The sequence below is a fragment of the Alternaria incomplexa genome (assembly GCF_024043165.1).
Source record: "Alternaria incomplexa strain BMP 0042 chromosome Unknown scaffold_13, whole genome shotgun sequence".
Classification (NCBI taxonomy): domain Eukaryota; kingdom Fungi; phylum Ascomycota; class Dothideomycetes; order Pleosporales; family Pleosporaceae; genus Alternaria; species Alternaria incomplexa.
In genome coordinates, this window is record NW_026249862.1 from 1,227,648 (window position 1) to 1,249,842 (window position 22,195).

The following is a 22,195-nucleotide window of genomic DNA, read 5'->3' on the forward strand; positions in this document are numbered from 1 at the left end:
CATCAACAGACTCCCTCGCTGAGTCCTCCTTCGATAAAGAAACATGGCACTCTGATCGTCAACACGGTACAGCAATCCACTTCTACCAAAAGCCTATCGTACGACAGTACTTCCACAAGGGGCTCCTCTGGCGCGCAAAAGAAGCACAGGAAGTGGCTAGCTACGAACTCTTCATTGACCTCTTCTACGTGGGCATCATCGCCATAACAGGCGATTCTGCAGCTGAACATCCAACCGCGCAGTCCTTGCTCCGTTTCACAATCACTTTCATCATGGGCTGGAAATTCTGGACGGACATCGGAGTGCTGGTGTCGTGGTTCGATAGCGATGATGTGATCAGGCGGGTTTCTGTACTCTTTCTGCTAACGTGTTTGTTGGGCTTTACGACGAACATGGTTGAGGCGTGGGAGAGAACGTACGCACCGCTTGTAGGATTCTATCTCGCGGCGAGACTGTTTGTGACGAGCTGTTGGTTTTGGTACGCATGGCGTATCCCCATGGTGAGGGGGAGTATGTTGGGGAATGCGTTACTTTCTTTGATACCGGCGGTGCTTTGGATGGCGAGCGTGAGTGTGGAGGAACCGAAGCGACAGGGACTTATTTGGGTGGCTATCTTGTTCGATCTTTTCGGCCAGTTTAGCATGGTGTTGCTTCAGCGGCCGGGATCGCCCATCGCGCGCTTCGTGCCTGAGTCGTGGAAGAGGAGTCTGGAGTTCTATCCCGCGACGAATATCGAGCATCGAATTGAGCGGACGAATGCGTTCGTTACGCTGGTGTTTGGGTCTTGTGTATTGGGCTTGCTGTATCAGAGTAGTGTGGCGATGGGTATCAATGCGTTCTTTGGAAAGGCGGTGCTGGGTTTGGTGCAGACGTTCGTGTTGAATTGGGTGTACTTTGAGATTGACTCGTTCAATCTTCATACACATGCTATCCGCCGACATGTGTTCTCTGGTAAGTCAGACCCCCAAACGCTCCCACGCCGATAATAACGATCAACCAGCTTTGACATGGTTCTCCGCCCACCTCCCTTTCATCATGTCTTTCGTCCTATCCGCATCAGCCCTCGGCGTCCTAGTCCGCGCCCACGACGCCGCCTCCGCACCCCTAGAATCTCTATCAGAAACCTTCGTTTCCCGCTCCGAAGACCACATCTCCGATGGCCTAGTCTGGTTCTACTGCGGCGGTCTAGGCATCTCGCTCCTCTGCCTCACCGTCATCTCAGCAACACACGTCCACCGCACGATTCCCAACCAGCGACTCCGCAAACCCGTGCGTCTCCTCTTCCGCGCTGCTGTTTCTGTCATCATACTCACTCTTCCTCTTGCACACCTCGATAGCCTGCGGTTGATAGCAACGACCACGGGACTAGTCGTGTCTGTGCTAGTGCTTGAATTGGTCGGCGTGGCGTGCTGGGGTGAAAACTTCTTCTGGGAAAAGGAGTGTAAGAGGGATCAGGCGACGTATAGTGCGAGGTGTGCGGTTAAGAGAGAGGAGTTGGAGAAGAGTGTTAGGGAGGGGACGGTTGTGGATGTAGAAGAGATCGCGAGGAGGGAGGGTGGGGAGAAGGGCGTTGTTGGTGTGGTTTGAGTGGACATAATCGGGACATGATGACGATATTTTACGTCTTTAATACTCTAATGAGTATGATGATACAACGGGCTTCAGATAAATCTCGAAATAGCTCAAATACCGTCGCTAAATGCCACCAATGTGTTCGACTTGAACACACAGACTTGAACATAGGAAAAAGATCGACCATCAATTCCCTACTCTTCATCTCCAACCTTGGTCTTGTTTTGCTCATCATGGAAGCGAATCGTCCTTCCAGGAATGACTCTCTCAGCCGGGTCTGGCGCCTCGCCATTCTCACCACCAGCCTTCACACCTCCTTTGGGCGCCGCACCCTCCCCGTCCGAGACCAAGGCGTTGACACTGGCCATCGGTACTGGTGGCTGACTAGCTGAGCGGCTCGTGCTAGGTGCCCTTGATGTAGCCCTTGATGTACTCGCCGAGCTAGTCCCCGAACTGATTATAGACCTGCCGATGCGCACGACGCGGTTTGGCAGCGAGTCGCCACCGTTGCGCGACCAGCCTGGACGGCGGCGAACACGCGCTTCGGCATCGGTGATGGTCTGGTCATTTCCCTCGATGTGGAAAGCTGGACCGGTGTCCTCGGGGGAGTTAGAGCCTGTGCGGGCAAAGGACAAAGCTGTGCTGAGGGTGCGAGGGATGAAGAAGCCGACTTTTCCGAGAGGAATGGACAGACCGTGAACGACCTGGTTGACATTAGAAAACAAGGTTCTCAGATTACGGAAGACGAGTGTACTTACAACTGAGCAGATTACCAAGAACCAAATAACCACGTTCATGACTTCCATCAGGTATGCAGCATCTTCCCTGACTTCGCCATCGACTTGAATCTTGGCGAGAAACTCGAGACTGATGTAGAGGTAGAAAATGGCGCTCACACCGATGGGACCGAAGAAGCCCACGAAGAGTGCTTGTCGCTTTTGCTCAATCTGATGAATCTGTTTGTGCATAGCGAAGATGATGGGCAGACGGCGGAACAGCAGTACGAGTATACCCAAGGGAATGAGCCGATAGATGGGAATGACGGGCGAGTGTGCGAAGAGGCGCCACGGGCAGACAGCGCCGAACCAGATGAAGATGGATACGTTCAAGAGCATATCGATGGTAGGCTGGAATGAGTCGTCCATCGTTTCGAGGCGGAACCAGTCATCCCAGGTAAATGTGTTCCCTGCGATGAAACAGGCAAGCACGTCGTCGCTACCAATCATACCGCATGTGCCAACAATGAAGAGCTAATTCTGCGGTCAGTGACTCTCACATCATCAAGATTCTCATGAGAAACTTACAGCCAAAGTGATTGCAAACACCAAGAAACTCTCGCGGTCCACGTATTTCCGCTCTTCAGCCCAATGCAGTAATTCCTTCGCAATCCAACCCACGGCAGCTCCGTAAACCACACTGAGTATGATTGTGTAGCCCCAAGTTTCACCGAACCACAGGCCTACTGCAACTCTAGTGCTGTTGTCCGAGCCCTGACCTCCATGGCCAATATGCTCGATAAGGTAGAGCGGTAGAAATAAGAACGGGTACCCAAGGCCATCATTGGCTCCCGATTCAGCCACGATAATCTTCTGCAACTCCTTCGGAATGTTTGCATCCGCAAACTTTCCCTTAACGATGGAGTTGGACAATACAGGATCCGTGGGTGTGACGCAAGCGCCTACGGCCAGGGCATGCAGGAAGCTGATGTGCGGGACCATAGCGAAGACAAGCAGACTGGTCACGATCCACATGAACGTCATGCCCGGGCCGAGTAGTAAAGCTAAGCTCTTCCATTCTGTCTTCAGATATTTTGAGGGAAGCTGCACACCTGCGAGGACAAGTTGGACACCCAGCACCAGGCGCGTAAAGTACAGGGTAATAGTATCCAGCACTTCGACATCGTTGAGAGCGTATTCTTCTGGTTTGATCCAATTCGTCGCATGTGGAGAAAAGATGAGTCCAGCGATAAGTGATATTACTAAACACACGCAGATTAGCTATGCGCTCTTCTTTGCCCAAGATTCCCATGGTCCAGACCCAGGCGGTCAGCAACTTACAGGCTTCACTAAGATAATAATGCTCTTTCATCAAGTAGCTGACGAGGCCGAAAAGCGTAATGAACCCTCCCAATGTCGCACAGACAATGTTGAAGTTGTTGACCGCCAAGGTAGGCATGGCTGGCCACCGAACCCTGAACGGACCCTCAAAATCCGGCGAACGGCTATGTCGGCTTCTTCGATGGCTCTGCTAAACTCTCGGCGAAGCTTGACGGCAAAGCTTAACAAATATCTTCTCCTGCTTCACGAGGTTGTGAGAGACGACTAAAGCGACTGCAACCCTCTCTTTCTTGTGCAAAGTGGTGTTCGCCTTTTATGTAGAGTTGTTCGGTCGATCCGTGGGGTAAATGTTAGCGTTTCGGTGATACTTGGGCGGTCTGCGATCACAAGACACAACGACACCAAAAGCTTGGTGGTGATGACAAGAGGCTTGGTCTGCACAAGAAAGCAACAGGTGGTAATATAAGTGGAAAATGTGGGGAGTGGTTGGCATCTTGAAGAGATCGCGACGAAGGCGAACGTGGGTCGCACACGCGTAGCGCCTTGGCTGACGGCTTGTACAAGGCTGTGTGAAGGCTTGGTATTTTGGAATTAAATACCTCAACCTTTACAGACATGCCACGGGACTGGATTTTTGAACAACCTGGCGCGGGTACCGCTTCGATTCTCTACTTATCGCGGATCACGTGCCGAAATCGAGAAAACGTGTCACAATGCTTATTTACAATCCCAATAAAGCCCAATATTCAACCATGACCAAATGCACATCTAAACGTTCGCTGCTGCTGCTACCTGAGGACCATAGCCGACTTGTGGGTATGGCTCACCAGGTGCCATGAAGTTTGTCTTGGGGTTCTTCTGGGCCTTGGCTGCCGAGCAACGGGCCATGGTTGGCGAGCTGTGTTATGGTCAGTAGATGTGACAAAGTGGGCGAGTAACGTGGAAATGACTTACTTTCTCGAGATGGCATCTGTGAAGAAGAAGTTCTCAATGGGGTTCTTAAGCGCTTGACCAGTTGCTTGTGCGCCCTGGTTCTGGTCTACAAGCTGAACCTTGCTCAAGCTAGGTAGCGATGCGGGTTCAACAAGGTCGTATCTCCTGAGGGCAGGTGAGATCTCTTCCATGCGGTCACGCAGGGCCTCAACATCGTCGTAAGGCAGCTCGGCGCCAAAGTACTCTGATGCCGCTCGGACGATCTTCCAGTCCTCTCTTGAAGCGCCGGGAAGGCCAACAGCAGCACGGGTCATTTGTACACGACCCTCGGTGTTGACGTATGTGACCGACTTCTCGGTGTATGCGGCACCAGGCAAGACGACATCGGCGAGCTGTGCGCCGCGGTCGCCGTGGTGACCTTGGTAGACGACAAAGGCGTCCTTGGGGATGTCGGCTTCGTTAACCTCATCCGCGCCCATAAGCCAGACAAACTTGGGCTTGGTTTGGGCGACCTCAGACGAGGGAACGGTGAAGCCAACCTCGTAGGCACCAGTTCGGGAAGCTGTTCGCTGCAAGATGTTGTAGCCGTTCCACTCCTCGGTGTGGAACTTGTCCTTGTTCTTCTCGACAAAAGATCCAACCTGCTCGTAAATCGACTTGGCGTCAACGTGCTCAGTGACACCACTACCGACGATAATCATGGGCTTCTTGGCCGAAGCCAACTTCTTTCCGAACTCCCCAGAAAGAGCGCTCTTGAGGTCGTTGGCGTTGCTTCCGAGCTTCTCGTACTCGAATGTGCTCTCAAAGTCCTCACCAACGTAGCCAATCTCAAGGTCTGTCCTCAACCACTGCTTCCTGATGCGAGCGTTAAGAACGGCAGCCTCCCATCGGGGGTTGGAGCCAATGAGGAGAATGTAGTCGGCATCCTCAACACCATAGATCCTGGAGTTGAAGGAGTAGTTCGACTTGACATCGATTCCGTGAGCGATGGGTTCGCTGCCACCGGGCTGGTCAAGAGCCAGGTTGTCTGAGCCGAGTCTGTTGGCAAGATCCTTCATGGCAACCAGCGCCTCAGTCTCGACGAGGTGGCCAGCCACAACCTTGAATTCGTTGCCCTTGGGTGCGATCTTCTTGTATGCGTTGCCAATCTCGACCAGCGCCTGCTCCCAGGTGGCGGGCTGGAATTGATCGTCAACGCGGACTAGTGGGTTGACGAGGCGCTGTGTGCTGAGAGCGTCGCAGGCGAAGCGGGTCTTGTCGTTGATCCATTCCTCGTTGATGTCATCGTTGAGTCGCGGGATGACCCTCATGACCTGGATACCACGGGCGTCGATGCGAATGTTTGAGCCAAGTCCATCAAGAACGTCGATGGACTCAGTCTTGTATAGTTCCCATGGGCGGGCCTTGAACGCGTACGGCTTCGAAGTAAGGGCACCGACGGGGCAGAGATCGATAACGTTTCCGGAGAGTTCGGTATCAAGGGCAGTCTCGAGGTATGTGCCGATTTCCAAGTCGTTGCCACGGCCGAAAGAGCCAAACTCAGGAGCACCAGCGATGTCGTTGGAGAAACGGACGCAACGAGTGCAGTGGATGCACCTGTTCATGGAGGTCTGCTATCTGTAAGCCATTTTCTTGGGACCAGACACTGTAGAATCCTACCTTGACCAATGGGCCAACGTTCTTGTCCTCCACCGCACGCTTTCCTTCAAGCTCGTGGAAGCGGCCGCGGTCGGCACCGTATCGCATGGACTGATCCTGGAGATCGCACTCGCCTCCCTGGTCGCAAATGGGGCAGTCCAGAGGGTGGTTGGCGAGCAGGAACTCCATGATGCCCTCACGCGCCTTGTGGACGAGAGGCGAGTCCGTCTTGACGACCATGCCGGGCTGTACAGGCCATGCGCAAGAGGCGACTGGCTTAGGAGCCCGCTCCACTTCGACCAAGCACATACGGCAACTTCCAGCAATCATCAACTTCTCGTGGTAGCAGTATCGCGGGATGGTAACTCCGGCCTTGTCGCAGGCCTGGATGAGGGACGAGCCGGCTGTTGGGGCGCATTAGAACCGTGTGGGCAGTCACGAGGGGGTGTGTTCTGGCTTCGTACCTTCGATTGATACCTTCTCTCCATCTGACACGGGCGTTAGCATACCTCGCCGCCCGCAATGGGGAGTGGCACAAACCGATAGTGAGCTCAACGTCTGCTGGGCGGCGGGCCGAGGCACTCAAGGCCCGGCTGCCATTGAGGGCTGCGCGGAAGGCAGGCCTCCGCAGCGACCGGATCATCTGTTGCCGCAGCATTGTGAGGCTCTGAAAGATGGCGATGGACTTGTGGCTGCGGAGCTCCAACTGACGTTCACGATGGCATCGCTCAGGCTTGGCGACTGAATAATCCAGCCGTGATTGGCCAGTGCGCCGCTCGCGCCTGCCACAAAATTCTCGCCGGCCGCCCTCCGACCTTCTCTTCTTCACTCATTTCGGGCACAATTTATTGTAGGAAAGTTTGGCACTCCACCTAGCTATCCTCTATTACGTGCCCAAGAGCACGACTCACCGTGCGAGGTAGCTGGAGCAGACGAGGTTTTCTGATGATATCTTGTTCCTTACCAACGTCGCTACATTTTGACTGAAGAAGAAGCTTTGCTTGTGTGTGGTGGAGCTTGAGATGGCTCAACGCTCCATGATAGGTGGCGATGAAACTGTACATGCTTTCCACGCTGGCCCACGGCGCGTTGCTCTCGATGAGTTACAACATGGTGGCCACCACTCTTGCCATCATGCCTATGCCGGGGCGGTGTGCGTGTAGTAGAGGTTTTTTTCCGAGCTTGAACCCTGCGGGTATTCGTGAGGCAACATTTGCAAGCAGCCGGGATAACAAGGCGGCAACGGCTTTGATGCAAGAAGTCTATCTGACGCGTGTGGAGGGCCGGTCAGGCTTTCGTACGTGTACCTAGGTATGCGGCTCTGCCAACGTCACGTTTACGCCGGGTCACCGCGGACATCGTGTGCGGGGAAACTCGAGCTACCCATCTCACTTCTTCACAATCACGACTGCATGGTGGTTTCTTCTGATTGAAAAGCTTTTGAAATTGTTTGATCCCTCAAGGGCCTGCGACAAAAGATCTACACTACACCGAAATCATACTTTGACTGGTCTTTCTAGTCTAATGTGCGCCGCAAGAAGTAAAGTTTGCAGCCTCATCGGGCGACTCCCGAACGCCGTGGCAGAATAGTCCGCTCTAAAAAATAAGATTCGTAATCATCGCTTACTCGTTGTCACTCTCAGGGCCAACCTCCATCTTCGTAGCCTTCTTAGCTCCGGGAGCATCGATCTTCTGCGGTGGCACACCGAGGCCGTTGTGGTTGCGGAAGAATAGAACACCCTTGCCCTCGCCCTCAGCACCGACGCTGGGCTCGACCCACTGGCACCAGCGTGCACTCTTGTACAGAGCCTTCAAGAAACCGATGGGACCATCCTTTGTGTCAGAGCGGTAGTGCCTGCCCATGATGGGCTTGATGGCCTCGGTGGCCTCGTCGGCGTGGTAGAAGGGAATGGTGGAGATGTAGTGGTGGAGGACGTGGGTCTCGACGATGCCGTGAAGGAGGGTGCGTCCGATGAAGCCAAACTCGCGGTCGATGGTAGCAGCGGCACCACGAGTGTAGGTCCAGGTGGTGGCATCGTAGTGGGGCAGGGTGGGGTCGGTGTGTTGCAGGAAGGTGATCATGACGAGCCAGTGGTTGACCCACAGGTAGGGGATGATGTACCAGACGAAGAGGTTGTTGAAGCCGTAGCTCTTGCCAATGAAGGTGAGAGCAGCGATGACAAGAGCGATACCGAGGTCGCTGAGCAGGATGAGGTGCTCGTCGCGTTTCTCGTACAGGGGGCTGGAGGGGTTGAAGTGGTTGACACCGCTGAACAGGCCGTTCTTCTTGCCCTTACCCTTGCCCTCGATCTGACGCTCGTGGTTGTTGTGGCCGGTGACGTTGGCCATGAGATACATGGGCCATCCACCGAGCTGCTGGCCGATGGTGTGGAGCAGGGTGTAGATGGGAGTCTCGTCAGCCAGCTCGGAGATCTCGTGGATCGCCTTGCCGACACGGGTGGCGTAGACCTCACGGGTCTTGGGGACGAAGACCATGTCGCGCTCCATGTGGCCGGTGGCCTTGTGGTGCTTGCCGTGGGAGATCTTCCAGGAGAAGTAGGGAACGAGGAGGAGAGAGTGGCAGACCCAGCCGACAGTGTCGTTGAGCACCTTGGAGGGCGAGAAGGCCTGGTGGCCGCACTCGTGGGCAAGGATCCACAGACCAGTGCCGAAGAAGCCCTGGAGGACAGTGTATAGGGCCCAGAGACCAGCGCGGAGGGGCATGTTGGGGACCGTCTCGGGAGTCACGTAGTTGTGGAACACGTAGAAGGTAGCGGCGAGCGAGGCGAGGTCGCGGGCGACGTAGCCCAGACCACGGATGGCAGAGCGCTCGAAGCAGTGCTTGGGGATGGCATCGCGCAGCTGCTTGATGGTGTAGTCGGGGATCTCGAACTCGTTGCCGTAGGTGTCGAGGAGCTTGCCGGTAGCCTTCTTAGAGTGCTGGGGCTGCTCGTCCATCGAGGACAGCGACGTGTTGGAGGCTGAGCCAGCTGGCGAGTCGAAGGGTGAAGCCGAGACTGAGTTGGCAGTCGAATCGGCCGTCATGTTCCTCTTCAGCACTGGCTGCTGAGCGCGGGCAGTCGAGGTTGCCATGGTGGGAGAAGTTGTGGTGTGGTGGTGGAGGGGAACGAGGGTTGGGGGTGGGGAGCAAGCCTGAGCAGTTGCAGCACCAGAGGGCTATCAACTGTTGAGATGCAGGGCAGGCTGCGAATTGGTGAGTGTGCCGGGACTGGCAGGTGGATGAATGTCTGTACGACTTTCAGAGAGTGAGAGAGATTGGGTGAAGAAGGGCGCTGTGTGTGCGGGACAGGTGGGAATTTAAACCAGGGCCCTCAGGGCGGTGTCGATGAATTTCTGGGTATGCGCCAGGGTAGGAATGGGCAGGTCGACGAGCCAGGGGCGTTCGAGAAGCCGTTTCGCTTCGATAATCAGACAGGTCCGGCTCCATCAACTAGCACGCTTTCTCTCTACACCTTGTGCATCTCTCTCCACTCGGCAAAAATTACTTTCACCATTGCCCTCCCTCGCCACCGCACTGGACACGGACAGCTCTGTCCTGGTCGAGAGGCGTGGTACACGGTGCCATCTCCACCGGCATGCGTGTCCAGCACTGCATTCTCTAGCTCCCTCCCGCAACAAGCCAGTCTACATGGGGCCCTGAATTTTCAGCAGATCGCTCTCATCCGCTGGCTTGGCGCGTCGCTAGGCACGAGTATGGCAAGCAGACCGCTTGTTTGTGCCCATCACCACCCGCACTCCAGCGCCTCGCCTAGAGTCGTCGCCCGCAGGTACCAGGTGGATATCTGCCGGGCTTGAATTGGTGGCGATTGTCTGAGTTGGCGCCGAATGAAACCCGCTACACTACTGGGTGTGTAGGCTACTATGTCCTACCACGAGCAAAAGCAATGCGCACTCTACGGAGGCCCGCAATGGCTCGAAAACGTTGTGGGCGCACATCGCAAAAAGTCGGAATGCCTCCCACGGATGGTGCAGGCCTCGCTGCAGGGTCTGGGCTAGCGCGCCAGGCACCATTCAACCAGATTGATTCGCCGCAGACCCCGCCGAGGTTCAGCCTTCGCCCTTCGAACGCGTCTCCACACGTGGAGGGGTCCTTTGGGCCACGTCTCGAGCTCCCATCACATCTGCCATCGCTACCAGAGGCCTTTTCATGGCGTGGCACCGCATGACGGGCTCCTCGACGCTTATCTACTGCGGCTGTTCAACGGTCGGCTTACATACTTTGTCGGTCCCAACAAACTATACATCGTCATCTCACATCTAGCGACTGCCCCGTACATGTCCAGGTGCATCGCTTGGCGCTCTCGGTTACGCTAGTCTATCTTATCTTTGCTAGCAGAATCTCGCAAGCCATACCACAACGGTCCTCGAACCACGTCGAATTGGCGTCTAGCGCAGTACTCCTCTTACACCTGTATCACGATACTCAGAACACATTGCACTCGCTATGCTTTGCTCGCGTTCAAGGTCTCTTGCTGAGACTCACCTCCGTTCGGGCCGTTGTAGCAGGACGTCTCACATCTTTCGCCCCAAACACACTCTAATGATGTCAACTTTCTTCTTCTCATCACGCATTTCTTTACAGACTAATCCGGTTCTGGAACTGCGTTCAGCCTTCTCTCGGCCATCTTCGATAAGTGTGGTCGCGCTGTAGCGACTAGCACCTACGTACTCGGGACTTTCACATGCCAACCCCACTACCCCATCACCACCGGCAAGTGGATCACGGAGAATATTGAGCGGAGGATCGCCCCTAAAACACGTTCAACGGCTTTATCGGGCCCCTCAGATCGATCCTGGGACTTGCAACCTTGATCTTGGCGCATACTAGCAAGCGACGAGCTTCAATGGCGATTTCCACATGTTACAAACGTTTTGCTGGGGCGGCGATGATCTCAAATGCACCGGGCAGGTCTCGTGCTGGAAATCGATCACTCTAGTCGCAGACCCTAAAGGGGTTTTCACGTGTCTCCGAGGTACTCGTCACAATTGGCCACTTACCGCATACGTGGACCTTGAGTGTGGCACTGGGTTCACGATCAACACAACACATGCTATAGTGAAGCACGCCACCCTAGGAAAAACTTGAACACCCTGGAGCCTACGTTTACGTTGGGTCACCCACTTTTCAGGTTTTTGTCTTGATGTAGCCCGCAGGCCTGTTCAGGTTTTTTTCTTGTATGAGGTGGAAGCACCATTGTTTATCAGTGTTCATTCCTGGCTTTGGGCGTCCTCCTTATACTTCCAAGTGCTGACGAGAAATAGCGGCACACGACTTGCTTCAGCACAATCAAACATGCGGAGATTATGCCTAGATTTGCCTCGGCCAACGTCCAGAGGCCTCGCTCTATAAAATCCCAGGTTTCGTCTCGTTGGTTGCGCACGCTATTAGTAACGGCTGTAGCACGTAGTATGGACGTTATTGTTACACTAATGATACTGTCAGTGCATGTTCAGCATATGGTGATGCACACGCAAGATAGCTGTCTATACAAGCAATACTTACAACCCGCCGAGCAAGAATATGCTGTATAGGAGAATCATCTCTTGGGATTTGAGCCGTAGTCCCGAGATTTCCCGGATGGGCAGTGCCAATACGATCACATCTGTCGTAATATTGATCGCGGCGTTTGCGACCCAAAATTCCGAGCTGTCGATGCAGTTTCCTTCGATATCCTTATCCCAGGATCGCTGGATTGGGACGCATTGGAAGATAGTCGCGAAAACAGTGGCAATCCCAGACGCGACAACGATGGAAAGCGCGCAATAATACATCCAACGGAAGTGGCGTGAGATGAGCATGCTTGAACTGAAAATGCGCTTGTACAACAGGATAACGGAGATTTTGTTCAGGCACATCACGACTTTGTATGGTGTCTGCGCGAACCAGAAAAACTTGAGGCACGTCCGCAACTCTTCGATCGAAAGATCAGCCTTGTGTTTGCCATAGCCGTACCCAACAGATATATGAACAAAGGCCGACATCGATATGGAGAATAGCTAATACGTCTTAGTCAGAACACCAGCGAGCATACACTGGACTTACCAAAGACGCTACGATCGCGTAGTCGTCAGCGCGTAATGCCACATCTCCTCGAAGTCGAACGACAATTCTGGCAACGACCGTGAGGCCAGCGACAATGATCATTACAAGAGATGTCAAGTACAGCTTCCATCCTTGGTTGGCTTCACCATCTAATGGGAAACCCATATTGAACGTCATCTCGTATGGAAGTCCGTATCGCTCGACAAATTGCTCTGTGCGAAAGACACAACTAAGTCGAAGCCTCGAGCGGACAAGGTCATTATCTGAATGCTTTGTTCTCATCCTTCGGTCTGCAACCAAATGCTTGTGCCGTGGAGCCCACTTTGCCTTTTCACGTCTCTATGTCATGGACCCAACTTCACTGGCTGTAACAACAGCTCATATCGCTATCAGTGGAGAGACATTATCGAATGTGGTGATCTTCGGGTCGGGTGAACCGATCAGTGTTCCTCCGACCCCGGGAAACACATAAGCGACAATCCTTCACGCGTCGGCCTCCCGTTTGAGGAAAGGCGTCAAGGAACCTTGTATGCGGCGTAGTTGTACGAGCTGTCCTGCAGGGTAGTTCGGACATAAGGACATCGAAGGCATTTCCAACTATATTCGCGCACGGCAGCAATCGAATCTAAGGTTGCGACCAGCGTTCTTATTGCCTCCTGCATCTCAAAGAGCACACAATCCTACGGACACCAATTTTCAGCCGCACCTCTCTGTCGACAATCGCTGCTCTTGTAAGGAGTGATTAGATCAAGATGCATAGTCTTGTAACCCTATCATTGTGGCTATGTGCCATTGAGTTGTCTCTGGCTGCGCCGAAGACATTCTCCTACGAGCACGCGAAGACGGAGAACGGGCAGATCACAGGCCATCGTTCACCCAAAGTCAACGGGGTCTGGGAGTATCTGGGCATCCCATTTGCGCAGCCACCACTTGGTGCTTTACGATTCGCTGCGCCTCAGAAATACAAAGGCCAGGATGATTATATTGCTGCCAATTTTGTAAGCATTTATTTGGCGTTACCAGCCCATAGGATGCAAATGTGTTGACGATCAGAACAGGGATAGTAGGCGTCTGGTATTGATGCCGCATGTATTATTAGGCTGATGTTATGCACAGTGGCTGCCCACAACAACCTCCTAGCTGGCCCGAATTTCCTGGATTTACTCCTCAAGCATTGACTGTCCTTGACTCCGGTACGAAATCCCAGAAACAGAGGGCATATCAGTGCAAGACGCCGTAGCGACAGCTCGCGAGTTCGTGCATCTTGACACACACGAAGTACCCTATACTCTATCTATAACTGTGCTAACCGTTCCAAGTACGTTACCATTGATATGCAACACTACCCACACCTGCCAATAGGTACTGATTTGAACCCTTATTTCAGTTTGCTGGTGGTGCTGGAATGCCCACAAGTGAGGACTGTCTTACCTTGAACATCTGGTCGAAGCCAAGCATTAAGTCTGCTAAGGCGAAGAAACCTGTCTATGTTTTCTTTCATGGAGGACGTAGGTCATCATTTGTCCTCCCATCCCCAACGTCCACTTGTCTTACTTGAACAGGCTTCGCTGGTGGCTATACCAACACGCCCTTTGCCAATGGCCAATACCTCGCAAACAACGAGGACATCGTCGTCGTTTCAGTCAACTACCGCCTCAATGTCTTTGGCTTCCCTGGTGCCCCTGATGCAGAAACCAACCTAGGATTGCGGGACCAGCGTCTCGCAGTGGAATGGCTCCAGAAGAACATCGCAGCATTTGGCGGAGACGCGAAGAAAATCGTCATATCCGGTCAATCTTCCGGCGGTGCAGCTGTGGACTGGTGGTCCTATGCGTACAAGGAGAACCCTATCGTCCACGGTCTCATGTCCACATCAGGAAACGCATTCAGCTTCCCTATGAACACCCCAGAAAAGCAACGATCCAACTGGGTTGACATCGTCAACCTAGTAGGCTGCGGCTCATCAAACGACACACTATCCTGCATGCGCCGTCAAACCTGGGAAGTCCTGTCAGAAGCCGCAGCAAAGATCGCTCCCAGCCCAGGCGGCAGTCCCGTCCGTTCAACACCGCCTTTCTACCCCCTGGTCGACAACGAAACCATCTTCGCCGACTACCTCTCCCGCTCAGCAGCCGGCGACTTCGCTAAACTGCCTTATTTCCACGGCCACAACGACCACGAACAAAGCTACTATGTCATCCCAGCTTTTGCCCAAGGTAGAAATGTGACGAAGGCGCAGGGTGACCAGTTCCTCCTTGAGTCCTTCGTCTGCCCCGTTTCCCATGAAGCTAATGCACGCATCGATGCTGGTGTACCCACATGGGTCTACCGATACTACGGCGACTGGAACAATACCCGTCTGTATCCTACATCTGGTGCGTATCACGGGACTGAACTGAACATGATTTTCGGTGGCTCTGCGGATGCCAGTGGCCTCCCTCAAACGCAGGCACAGAAAGACACTGTCAGGCTTGTGCAGCGCGCTGTTGCGGCGTTCACTGAGGACTCGAAGGATGGACTGACGAAGCTGGGCTGGCCGGTCTTTGATCCGGAGAAGAAGAGTTGGGGTGAGATTGCTGTTGGGAATCGAGCGGAGGTCTCGTTTGCGAGACCGGAGAAGTATGATGCGAAGTGTGAGGATGTTGTATTGGGGTCTTTACAGGGTATGTCGTAAGGGCAGGTAGGGACTGTGCTGTGCAAGCAAATTTCAGCAGATCTTCGCATCAGACCCTACGGCCTTGAAGCACGATGTTTCAATCTTCGGCCCGACCAGTCCCTTCATGAAGCCCTCATTGTATTGATGTAGTCACTACTGAACCAGGAAATAGCAACACTGGGGCAGACCAGCTCGTCCGCTAGTAGCTATCACGTACAGCATGGATGAACGAGGAGGATACGTCGATCTTGGGAGTGTTTATTCCGTTGCGCATATACAGATGTGGTATTCAAAGCCTGACATGGATTCAACAAATGACAGTTCCAATGGCATCGTCGGAAGCATGCTCTTACCTGTAACTAGACTCAAGTACGAAGCCCGAATGCTATCTAGTCAGCTGTCAGCGAAATCAGGCCACCATACTAAGAAATGAGGTTGACTACCCTAGTCTGGCATTGCGCATAATGGCAGAACAGACAGAGAATTGGGGATGAAAATCGAAAGGTTTGCGCGTCAAAAAGATGTATCGTTCTACCACTACAGTCGTGCTCTTAGCGATCTAACATCCAACTTCTTCCAAGCCAAAAACGCAACCAAAGCCACAACACTGATCCGCCCAACAAGTGCCGTGGCAACCGCCCTCCTGACAAGCGGATAGTAGCCCTCCAACATGGAGTTGACTGCAGCGCCTCTCGCCATCATCTTCGCTCTCCCGCTTTGTCCCCACCCTCTTCCTACACCCAAGCCAGCTATGCCGACCTCGCCGGGCTTCTCTTCCTCCAAAGACCCAAGCGCTTCACTGCCAATACCTGGGAAGTCTTGTGTAGGCAGTCCTGTCGCATCCTGACTATTCGTCGTTGTCACGCTCGAGGCAGCTGTGCTCATTTCCAGAGACTTCTGCTTCCGGAACCGGTATGACATGGCCCACATGACGAACCTCACGTCCCAGTTGGTAAACGTAGGGTATGTCCAGAGCTCCAGCGCGTTGTGTGGCGGCATGTGTTCTAGAAAATCGCTTACGACGCCCAATGTCAGACCCCATAGCAATAATGGAGGCTTGCGGTCCCTGGATCTACCCTCGGGGCCTGCCAATGCTTCTCTGACTGTATTTGTGACACTCTGTGGCGCTGCTTCGACGGGTATGAAATCGGGGATGGTTGCGCAATGCGTCGAGTTGGCTGGTACGAGTTGTATGGCAGCAAACATCATCTTGCTCAGCATGGCTTGTAGGAACCAGCGCTTGATACCAAGTTCAGACTTTGCCAGACGCGCCGAGACATCGGCGTATTCGTGTGTACGGAGAGCCGGCGAGAGAAGGGCGCGAATGGGGACCCAATGTGACGAGGCTACTTCGGTGGGCTGCAGGCGTTGCTGTGGGTAGGCGGGAGAGGTCAGGAGGTAGATGTACGGGCATAGTACCATGAGTCTGCTTGTGGTCAGCCGAGGTTCGGTCGATTATAGTCTCCATGATCCAAGTCTAAGTGATGTTGAGTGTGACGACGTACGGTACTTTGCCCCAGCTCGTCGTGACGATCCGCTGCGGCAGATTACCGACCGCGATCGCATTGGCAGGGCTCAGATCAATGCCAACCTCTTCGAGCGCTTCTCTAGCTGCTGCTGCCTGGTCGTCCTCATCCTCTGGATCCCTCTTTCCACCTGGCAACGCAACATGTCCGTTCCACTTATCACCAATCCGTGCAGCTCGCTTTATGAACAGTAGCTCGGGGTCGCCGTGCTTGACCCATTCTTGTGAGAAGAAGGCGCTTAGTGACGACTCAAAGTCGAATTCGGAATGAGGCTGTGCGACAGATGATCGTCTGCGTCGAGGCGGCAAAGGGCTATCGGAGCTGTCAGGCCAATGCGAGTAGTTTGGTTGTATGCGAAGGATGAGGGCTACAGAAGCGCGTTTAGGCAGGTTTGGCGGACACGCGACATCAGGATAGGGGTTCGCGTTGAGCTCCAGCAGAATGGACTGGAGATGGCTGACGAGGTCTTCGGTACTACTATGTGTTGTCATGATGTCTACGGGATCTCAATGCGTTGGGAATGGAAGTACGCGTTCGAAGATGGATGGGTCGGAAGGCCCGCGGCAAGTTAGAGAGGGTGGTGACTTGTCGCGGGTACTGATGTGCATGCAAGTGACACAAAAAAGAAACGCGCGCCGCGATGAGGTCCAAATGGCGGCGGATGTGATTCTTGAGAGATTCAGCGGCTGATATATGCGTATCGCAACGGAGAACCGAGGCGCGATAATTGACATGGCCATGGCGATTGGCTCATAGCTCAACACTGCGTGGAAGAGCTGACGAGCGGTGAGTGGACGCCATGATCGGTACGACACATGGATATGGGAAGACAGGCGATGCACGGCGGGAGCTACGTGTATATCTAAAGGATACGAGCCGTAGTCATCTGGAGTTTGCGTCTCGCAGTCGCGTAGCGGAGACGAGCTCTGGCCAATCGGGCTAAAGCCATGGAGGGGCAGGCAAATGAGGTCACTTCTGAGCCCCGCGACGCCAAAAAAACTCCACAGTGTGTCGTGCGCCATTGTTTTGTACCCCAGATCTCTGCTTTACTTGACTGCCTCTCTCTTCAATTGACAACTGAACACTCAAATCATAGTCAACATGGGAGGCCAAAAGACAGGTAATCACACGCTACCAGTACCCATGGATTACTCCTAACTCTTTGCGACAGCGATTCTGTCAGTTTATGACAAGACCGGTCTTCTTGACCTGGCCAAGGGACTGCACGAATGCGGTGTCCGACTGCTGGCCTCGGGCGGTACGGCCAAGATGATCCGCCAGGCCAACTTCCCCGTAGAAGATGTCTCTGCCATCACCAAGGCGCCTGAGATGCTCGGTGGACGCGTCAAGACGCTCCACCCCGCCGTACACGGAGGCATTCTCGCGCGCAACCTCGACTCGGACGACTCAGACCTCTCCGCCAATAGCATCGACAAGATCGACTTCGTCGTATGCAACCTGTACCCCTTCTCCGAGACCGTCGCGCGCATCAACGTTACCATCCCAGAGGCCGTCGAGGAGATCGATATCGGAGGTGTCACCCTTCTTAGGGCCGCCGCGAAGAACCACGCACGCGTCACCATCATCAGCGACCCCAACGATTACCATGACCTCCTTACCGAACTCAAGAAAGACGGCGAGGTCTCAGAGAACAGCAGACAGCGCTACGCGTTGAAGGCTTTCGAGCAGACCTCATCATACGATACCGCCATCTCAGAGTTCTTCAGGAAGAAGTACGCAGGCGATGGCGACCAGTTCCTCACCCTCCGATACGGCGCAAACCCTCACCAAAAGCCCGCGACCGTCTCGATGCCGGAAAAGTCTCTGCCCTTCAAGGTGCTCTGCGGCTCTCCCGGATACATCAACCTGCTCGATGCGCTCAACGCATGGCCTCTGGTGCAGGAGCTGACCAAGGCGCTCAACTACCCAGCGGCAGCCAGCTTCAAGCACGTTTCGCCTGCGGGCGCGGCTATCGGAGTCCCCCTCAGTGAGGTGGAGCGCAAGGTATACATGGTCGACGACATTGAGGGCATTGAGAAGTCGGGTTTGGCACAGGCCTACGCTAGGGCGCGTGGTGCTGACAGGATGTCAAGTTTCGGCGACATGATTGCCCTGTCCGCTGAGGTCGATGTCCAGACTGCGAAGATCATCAGCCGCGAGGTCTCCGACGGTGTCATTGCACCCGGCTACACCGCCGAAGCTCTGGAGATCCTCAAGAAGAAGAAGGGTGGAAAGTACCTGGTCCTTCAGATGGACCCTGACTACGTCCCAGGCCCCGAGGAGACCAGGACCGTATTCGGCATCACCCTCAAGCAGCACCGCAACGACGCCAAGATCGTTCCTGCCGATACCTTCAACACCGTGATTGTGCCCAAGAACTCTGGAGCTCTTCCGGAGCCTGCCCAGCGCGACTTGACTGTCGCCACCATTGCGCTCAAGTACACCCAGTCCAACAGTGTGTGCTACGCGCTCAATGGCCAGATCGTCGGTCTCGGAGCTGGTCAGCAATGTAAGTTCGAAATATCCTATATGGTGAGCAACCACTAATCCCTGTACAGCACGCATTCACTGCACTCGCCTGGCTGGTGACAAAGCCGACAACTGGTGGATGCGTTTCCACTCAAAGACGCTGAACCTCAAGTTCAAGAAGGGCACTAAGCGCCCCTCAAAATCCAACGCCATCGACCTCCTGTGTTCTGGTCTCGTGCCCGAGTCAGGCATCGAGCGCGACGATTTCGAGGCCAACTTCGAAGAGGTACCCCAGCCATTCACCGCCGATGAGCGCAAGGAGTGGCTCTCCAAGATGGAGAGCGTCGCTGTCAGCTCTGACGCCTTCTTCCCCTTCATCGACAATGTCTTCAGGGCGCACCGGAGTGGTGCCAAGTACATTGCTGCGCCTACGGGAAGCCAGAACGATGGCGCCGTGTTCGAGACGGCTGAGAAGCTGGGTATCACCTTTGTTGAGCAGCACATCCGGTTGTTCCACCACTAAGAAGTTGGTGTGAGAGATGAAGATGATACTTGCTGATGACTTGAACGTGCATTGAACTGGCGAGATGACCAGTCTGAATGCGATGAGATTACGATACCTTCAAAATGCGGATACTTCAACCTCCAACTCGACCATCAGTAAATTGTGATCTATTGAGTGGCACGGCCTACTCCTTGCCTTGAAAGGCCCTTCAGAGTGCTGCCATCCTGCTGCCATCCTGCTGCACGGTGATCAGTCTCTCCGCGAGAGGAACATGTGATAGCAAAGTGCTGAGCTCGACACAGCTGCAAGTATCACTATAGTGGTGCAGAACCGCGTGCTTCTTGAATATTCAACGTAATCCGTGTTGCCGCAACGGCAGACATGCTGGCGGCACTGCAGCAGCTAGAAAGCGGTCGGACGGCCTTCGTCATGATATATCCTTGAGAAATCGGACGATGTATGCGACGTAGCGTGAGGTACCGGTGCGACACGTACACGATCGCAGTCCTAAAAGCGCCTGCTTCAGCCGCATTATAACCTCATCTGACCCTCCCTACGCCCGTTATCTTATCTTCAACCATCTTCATCAAGACATCTTTATCCTTGACCGCTTTTACCCTCTCCCCCTCCAGATCCTCCAACTGCCTCTCCAACTCCTTCATCCTATCCACTTGCTCCCTCTCGCTCCAATTCAAACCCGGTAGATGCGCTATCAACCTCTCAATCTGCTGTTCCTTCAACGTAATATCCTGTGCCATTTCTTTCAGATCTGCTTGAAACTGCTCTGGGGAGGGTTTGGGCGGGGCCGCGATTGTTTGTTGTGAGGGGTCTTGGGCTATGCCTTGTTGTGTGTTCTCGGCGGCGTTGCGTGCTTCTAGTTGCGCAAAGGTTTCGAGGGGTTGTTGGCCTTCGGGGACGCTTGGTGGCGCGTTTTCGCGGATTTGACGGAGGGCGGCGGACATTTGGTTTAGGAGCTGGGGTTGTTAGGAGGAGGGATCGTGTGTTGGTTGGAGGGTGGTACCATGTCCAGTTCATCTTGGATTTGGGTGAGGATGTCGCCCATGGTGGCAGGTGGATATGTTGAATTCGTGAAGCTTCTAGCTGTTAAGAAGTCTCTGGGGATTCGCGTCTCGAAGCTGCGAGTTTGGCGTGCTTGATCTGAGTGTGTATGCTACAGACAAGTATCGCGTCCGAGTTGTAGAATGCGCCGGCTGGGCTAGCCCAGCGCGTCACCGCCATATCCAGGGCTCAAATTATACGCGAATGCTCTTTCCCTCCAATTCACCCCACTCGACGCCTGGCACCCACATTCACTCTAGGTCGCGTCAATTCTCGTGTAAATATGTCATATCCCAAGCGCTATCTCAGGATACCGTGATGCGACCTTCCCTCCGCCCACTATGGCTCCCACAAACCTCGTTCCTCGCACGGCTCCCCCGAACTACTCCGCACCGCGTCCCACGCCGAATCGCGACCACTTCAGCGCGCAATGCTGCGCCAATTGATCTACCCAAACTGAGACTTTCGCCCGGCTCTCTGTATCACGATTCGCTTACTTCGTTCCTCGAATATGCGAAGGAAACCAATCTGAATTTGACCTCGACTCTCGCTATCGGTACTATCTACGAGTACATGTCGGCGCAGGCGCTCATGCGCCTAGGCTTCTCTCTCTTACGCATAGGTCGTATGGGGGATGCGGGCATAGACTTGATTGGACACTGGGTGCTGGGACCTCTCAGAGAACCCATGCCCGTCATCGTACAGTGCAAGGCAAGGAGTAATAGTGTCAACCCGAAACATATCCGCGAACTCGAAGGATCCTTTCAGGGTGTACCACCGCATTGGCGCAACAAGGACGTCTTGGGGCTATTGGTAACAACAAAAAAGGCTACGACGGGGGTGATGAAAGCCATAGCGAACAGTTTGTGCCCTATGGGCTTCATACTGATATCGCGGGAGGGATTAGTGGAGCAATTTGTTTGGAACCGGGCAGCAACTGAGAGAGGGCTGCAAGGAGTAAGTGTCACGGTGAGGCATACCCCGCGGGCCTTACTGGAAGATCCTGAGGAGGGATTAGAAGAAGACACGAAGGTATCAAAGAAGAGTCAGGACAAGTTCAAGACTTCGGGAACGATGAAAGACATACAATTAACCTGGATGGGATCGCCCATCTTTCCAGACAGGGACAACCTCGACCAGGAAACCCTCAAGCTCATGCGCCAGATCCCAGCCAACATTTTGCATGTACCCGCCCCAGTCGTTGAAGTGGAAGAGCCACCCGAAGGGCGTTCCAAGGCTTCTGCAAAGGATAAGAAGGTCACTCCAGCCGTTGCGCCCAAGCTCGGTCGGCCCTTGAAAATGTGGTCCGAGAAAGCGCCTCGTCCACGCGGAGGCCAAGTCTCAAGCACCTTAAAGAAGCCTACCGAAGGTCATACCATGGGAAGGCCCCCAGGATCGAAGACTAAGCGTAGAGCGGGCGATGAGCCTGTGGTGGTAGAGAAGCCACCGAAGCCGCCGAAGGACCCTCACCGTCATAAAAAGCTGAGGCAGCAGATACCTACCTGCCGTCCACGGTTGGGAAGACCCCCTGGATCGAAGAACAAACCCAAGGTACCTGTTGATACTGGCTGAGGTGGGAAGACTCGCATTCTTTTCGGAGAATGTGGTTTATCGAATCCTCATTCGTCCTACTAGGGACTCCCACACAAGCGGCGACGGTGAGCGTCTTATTCAGTGCACATACGATTCCAGTCACAGCTATGGGCTGTGCATATA

The 22,195-nt window shown here is 54.1% G+C and overlaps 10 protein-coding genes across 10 annotated transcripts; 4 read left to right on the top strand and 6 right to left on the bottom strand.

The window, feature by feature from the left end:
• Window positions 1-939: 939 nt before the first annotated feature.
• J4E90_008717 (uncharacterized protein) lies at window positions 940-1,587 on the top strand (the record flags this gene model as incomplete). Its single annotated transcript, XM_051438239.1, has 2 exons — window positions 940-943; window positions 1,001-1,587. The coding sequence occupies 2 exons, from the start codon at window positions 940-942 to the stop codon at window positions 1,585-1,587; spliced, it is 591 nt and encodes a 196-aa protein (XP_051288238.1).
• A 179-nt stretch (window positions 1,588-1,766) lies between these two features.
• J4E90_008718 (uncharacterized protein) lies at window positions 1,767-2,853 on the bottom strand (the record flags this gene model as incomplete). Its single annotated transcript, XM_051438240.1, has 2 exons — window positions 1,767-2,787; window positions 2,849-2,853. The coding sequence occupies 2 exons, from the start codon at window positions 2,851-2,853 to the stop codon at window positions 1,767-1,769; spliced, it is 1,026 nt and encodes a 341-aa protein (XP_051288239.1).
• Window positions 2,854-4,397: 1,544 nt separating this feature from the next.
• On the bottom strand, window positions 4,398-6,858 carry NUO78 (NADH dehydrogenase (ubiquinone) 78K chain precursor, 5-prime end; the record flags this gene model as incomplete). Its single annotated transcript, XM_051438241.1, has 5 exons — window positions 4,398-4,527; window positions 4,584-6,172; window positions 6,222-6,604; window positions 6,665-6,688; window positions 6,741-6,858. The coding sequence occupies 5 exons, from the start codon at window positions 6,856-6,858 to the stop codon at window positions 4,398-4,400; spliced, it is 2,244 nt and encodes a 747-aa protein (XP_051288240.1).
• Window positions 6,859-7,823: 965 nt separating this feature from the next.
• On the bottom strand, window positions 7,824-9,293 carry FAH12 (Oleate hydroxylase fah12; the record flags this gene model as incomplete). Its single annotated transcript, XM_051438242.1, has 1 exon — window positions 7,824-9,293. One exon carries the CDS (start codon window positions 9,291-9,293, stop codon window positions 7,824-7,826), a length of 1,470 nt encoding a protein of 489 aa, XP_051288241.1.
• A 4,079-nt stretch (window positions 9,294-13,372) lies between these two features.
• Window positions 13,373-14,938, top strand: J4E90_008721 (uncharacterized protein; the record flags this gene model as incomplete). The annotated part of the gene is made up of 2 exons (XM_051438243.1): window positions 13,373-13,379; window positions 13,827-14,938. 2 exons carry the CDS (start codon window positions 13,373-13,375, stop codon window positions 14,936-14,938), a joined length of 1,119 nt encoding a protein of 372 aa, XP_051288242.1.
• A 519-nt stretch (window positions 14,939-15,457) lies between these two features.
• J4E90_008722 (uncharacterized protein) lies at window positions 15,458-16,342 on the bottom strand (the record flags this gene model as incomplete). The annotated part of the gene is made up of 1 exon (XM_051438244.1): window positions 15,458-16,342. The coding sequence occupies one exon, from the start codon at window positions 16,340-16,342 to the stop codon at window positions 15,458-15,460; it is 885 nt and encodes a 294-aa protein (XP_051288243.1).
• Window positions 16,343-16,397: 55 nt separating this feature from the next.
• Window positions 16,398-16,937, bottom strand: J4E90_008723 (uncharacterized protein; the record flags this gene model as incomplete). The annotated part of the gene is made up of 1 exon (XM_051438245.1): window positions 16,398-16,937. The coding sequence occupies one exon, from the start codon at window positions 16,935-16,937 to the stop codon at window positions 16,398-16,400; it is 540 nt and encodes a 179-aa protein (XP_051288244.1).
• Window positions 16,938-17,547: 610 nt separating this feature from the next.
• Window positions 17,548-19,438, top strand: ADE17 (bifunctional phosphoribosylaminoimidazolecarboxamide formyltransferase/IMP cyclohydrolase; the record flags this gene model as incomplete). The annotated part of the gene is made up of 3 exons (XM_051438246.1): window positions 17,548-17,566; window positions 17,618-18,955; window positions 19,005-19,438. The coding sequence occupies 3 exons, from the start codon at window positions 17,548-17,550 to the stop codon at window positions 19,436-19,438; spliced, it is 1,791 nt and encodes a 596-aa protein (XP_051288245.1).
• A 521-nt stretch (window positions 19,439-19,959) lies between these two features.
• J4E90_008725 (uncharacterized protein) lies at window positions 19,960-20,483 on the bottom strand (the record flags this gene model as incomplete). The annotated part of the gene is made up of 2 exons (XM_051438247.1): window positions 19,960-20,394; window positions 20,442-20,483. 2 exons carry the CDS (start codon window positions 20,481-20,483, stop codon window positions 19,960-19,962), a joined length of 477 nt encoding a protein of 158 aa, XP_051288246.1.
• A 683-nt stretch (window positions 20,484-21,166) lies between these two features.
• On the top strand, window positions 21,167-22,051 carry J4E90_008726 (uncharacterized protein; the record flags this gene model as incomplete). The annotated part of the gene is given in 2 exon segments (XM_051438248.1): window positions 21,167-21,172; window positions 21,185-22,051. The coding sequence occupies 2 exon segments, from the start codon at window positions 21,167-21,169 to the stop codon at window positions 22,049-22,051; spliced, it is 873 nt and encodes a 290-aa protein (XP_051288247.1).
• Between the last annotated feature and the right edge of the window lie 144 nt (window positions 22,052-22,195).